The sequence below is a fragment of the Phaseolus vulgaris genome, chromosome 4 (assembly GCF_051622355.1).
Source record: "Phaseolus vulgaris cultivar YP4 chromosome 4, ASM5162235v1, whole genome shotgun sequence".
Lineage (NCBI taxonomy): Eukaryota > Viridiplantae > Streptophyta > Magnoliopsida > Fabales > Fabaceae > Phaseolus > Phaseolus vulgaris.
Genome location: NC_143501.1, coordinates 2,148,241 through 2,151,832, shown reverse-complemented (window position 1 = coordinate 2,151,832; position 3,592 = coordinate 2,148,241). Strand labels below are relative to the sequence as shown.

Genomic DNA, 3,592 nt, shown 5'->3' with positions numbered 1-3,592 from the left:
CCCAAACTGGTTTAACAGACCTACATCAAATCTTAACATTTATTGTCTCATACCAATTTTTGCAATTCTTGTGGACTCCTTACAACAAAGACGACATCGCTCCCTTAATAATTTGTTGAGGTTTATCCTGGTAATAGGAAAGTAGTTCATTTGATACTTTTTGTCACCTTTGAATTTCATCAAGTTGATTGAGTGATATGACAATTTAGGTTTTGACAAGATATTCCATTAAACTTGTATCAATTGTACAAAGAAGATATGAGAGACAGAACAAACAAAAATTGGACAGGGTGCCATCAAAAGTGGATAATAATGTGGATTGATCAACACAATCATCTCATTGAAGATATTCAGTTCAGCAATAATAGTCATTTGCGTGACACGATAATATACATGCAATAATACATTAACCATATTATTTGGTACATATCACCTTTGGAACTGACATCTAACGACAATGTAAGTTAATTATATTTAACTTTTCCTCATGTAATATCTAACATTTGACATTATTTCTCAAACTCAACATTTCCCTGCAAAATAAGACAGTTTCTTTTTTAACCATCGCTTAAAATGGTCCTATGTGAAAATTACGACAGATATTTTCTGAACCGTCGTTAAAAATGGGTTCTGCATCCAAACACCGACGGTTTAGCACTTAACTGTCGTTAAAAAACGACAACCTGGGAACTTACTGCAATAAGCCAAATGCATTCATCAAACCAAAGGCATATTATACACCATCATTATTAGCTTCATTTCACATACATCACACTTTATTTTATATCTTTTACACTTCTTTCTGTTTCTGACTTCGGAATTCCCACATACATCAAATTACATTTCTCTCTTCTTTATCGTAACCTTTAACCCATCCTTAATCAGAAGAACGATTGAAAGGTTTGGCTTAGCAACATAACCTTCCACCACTTGGAGACGATACTTGTGCAAAATTGCAGTTGCCACCATCTTAATTTGAATGAAGGAGACATCTTTGCCCAAGCAAGTCCTAGGTCCTGTGTTAAAAGCAACAAATTTGTAAGATGGTACATAAACAATACCTCCTTTCTCTGAAATCCATCTCTCTGGCTTGAACTCCATGCAATCTTCTCCCCATATTTCCTCAGATCTTCCCATTGAATACAAGAAAAACAATATAACTGTACTTGGATTAACACCATGACCACTAGGAAGCAAGTCAGATTTAAGTGCTTCCTTGCGTTCAAAGGGTATGGGAGGAAACAGCCTCAGTGATTCACATATAGCACCATGCAGATAAACCAGCTTTTTCACCTCCTCCACACTTAAAACATCCATAGCTTTTTCATTGCTTCCAATCTTTTCCTTCATCTCTTCAAGAATCTTGGCTTCCACCAAAGGGTTTGTAGCAACAAGCCAAAAGAACCACGTGAGAGCTGAAGTTACGGCATCTCTCCCAGCCACAAAAAAATTGAACACAGTATCTCTCAGAAATATATCATCATATTCTTCTCCTTTTTCCTTCCCTTCTCTCATCAAAGTTGTCAACAAGTCAACATCAGAAGTTTCTTCCGTTTCATTTTTTTCTATGCACTTGCTAAGATTTTTTCTCTTGGACGCTATGCATGCATATATGAACTCATCAAGCGTCTTACACGCTTCTGTCATCTTCTTCTCTTGCCCAATATGAAGCCATTTCTGCAGCTTCCAAACACACTTTGGCACTACATGTCTGTGAAAAATGGTCTCTCCCGCTTCATTAAAAGCCTTCTCAATTTCAACTTCGGGAAAATCCACGGAAAGGCAATTAGGGTCATGGCCAAGAACTATATAACATATGTTATCAAAAGTGAAGCGGTTGAAGAGGTCTTGAAGATCCACCACACTCCCTTGTTGGTGTACATGATCCAATACGGGAAGTAGGCTACTCTGGACCTTCTTGTGAACGGTTTTCTCTAGAAACCCCTCGAAATTTTTCTGTTTTAAGAGATAATGAATGAGATCCCTGTTGTATTTCCATGCTTCTGAATCAGCGGCTGCAAGCCCTTCTCCGAAGGCTTCAAAAATGTCACGAAACACGGGTCCCTTCACGTAGTTGTGGAAACTCGTGCTCATGACGTGGCGCACGTTTAGGGGGTCACTCGTGAACAAATAGTTCATGTTGGTAAACCATGGTCCAGTGAAGTCACCAGTTCCCCCCTTCTGTTTCAATACCTCAGTGGCAAAATCATGGATGCGCCACAGATTGCAGAGTACCTCTGGTAGCATTCCAAGGATGGGGTAGTCAGTGAGGAGAGGGTATCTGCAAGATAGTCTCCGATGGAAGAAATAGATGATGCAGAAGAGTGCTGCAACTGTTGCTGCGGCATGGCCAAGCAATAGTGCCATAGTAAATTGATGAACAACACAAAAACCTTTGTTTCTTAGGTTGTTTCTTGAGGATGTGTGTGGCACTTGCATGGATATTATGCTCTTATAAAGGGTTAGATGTTGATTTATGTTCACGTGAAAAGTGTATATTAATGTTTTGGGCAAATATAGAAGAAACGACGAACATTGTACGAAGTTGGAAAAGATGATGTTGACTAGTTAGGTCAGAAATTGAAGAAATTGTTGGGATGAAGGTAGATAGAGGTGCACGTCTTCTTTATTTCACAAGATCTGAAACAGCTACATCTTTAATGTACTAGTAGGGCCAACGGCCTATGACTGGGTACCCGTTATTATACCGATCAACATCACAAAGTTAATTACGTCTAAGCAGAATTAGTGAGGCTAATCAGCATTCAAGAGTTAGGTAATACATTTCTAAACACGACCTAACTTTCTAACCTGACCCAATAAGAAAGGTCCACCAAAATAATATAAATAACACAGATTCTAATATTCAGGTTCGTCATTACACAATACTCAGAATACCAAGTGCCAAATACTAAATCTGACTTGAGCATTAGAGTGCCTTCTGCAGGTACCATCCAAGTCTGAACTACGTGAAGATCGAGGAGTAGGGTGAGAAGAGAAAAGTAAGGAGCTTGCTTGGAGAGGAACAGAAGTGCAAACCGACCGATCAAGGAGGTAGAGGAGCAGCTTGAATTGTTCTCTAGGCCCCAACCCCAATTGAGAACAATTGACGCCCACCGTGGGGCCCAGAGAATTAGAGCGAAGAAAAAAGTAGATGGTATCAACCCGAAGCATGGCTAGTGAAAGGATGTCTGAAATTGAGAATATGGCATTGTTGATGTCTCTGCAAAGAGAGATGGATGAGATGAAGAGAAGAAATGAGAAGATCACTCGAAAGAATGAGGATGAAATCCTGGCTCTCCGGAAGGAGAATGAAGAGATTAAAAGGAAGTTTGTGGAGGGGGGACCGTCCGCTGGACCAACCAATCTTGTTAGGAGGTCCTTCACCACCCCCACCAACCCCAAGACTATTGAGGAGCCGAAGGACAAAGTTCACACCCAAGAGGTTGACGACGAGTCTAATCTGAACAGGTCGACCCCCACGACTGGTACTCTGGAATCGGTCCACCGACACCCTTTTACCGACTCCATAACCGGAGTACAACTATCGGACAAGTGGAAAGGCTTCAATAGGGATTGTTATGACGGCATG

The 3,592-nt window shown here is 40.3% G+C and overlaps 1 protein-coding gene across 1 annotated transcript; it reads right to left on the bottom strand.

The window, feature by feature from the left end:
• Positions 1–720: 720 nt before the first annotated feature.
• Positions 721–2,411, bottom strand: LOC137836353 (alkane hydroxylase MAH1). The gene has a single exon (XM_068645086.2). The coding sequence runs from the start codon at positions 2,365–2,367 to the stop codon at positions 838–840; it is 1,530 nt and encodes a 509-aa protein (XP_068501187.1). The 5' UTR covers positions 2,368–2,411; the 3' UTR covers positions 721–837.
• Between the last annotated feature and the right edge of the window lie 1,181 nt (positions 2,412–3,592).

Excerpts from the sequence above, each read along its gene's own strand:
- LOC137836353 (XM_068645086.2), bottom strand. The coding sequence starts at position 2,367 with ATGGCACTATTGCTTGGCCATGCCGCAGCAACAGTTGCAGCACTCTTC.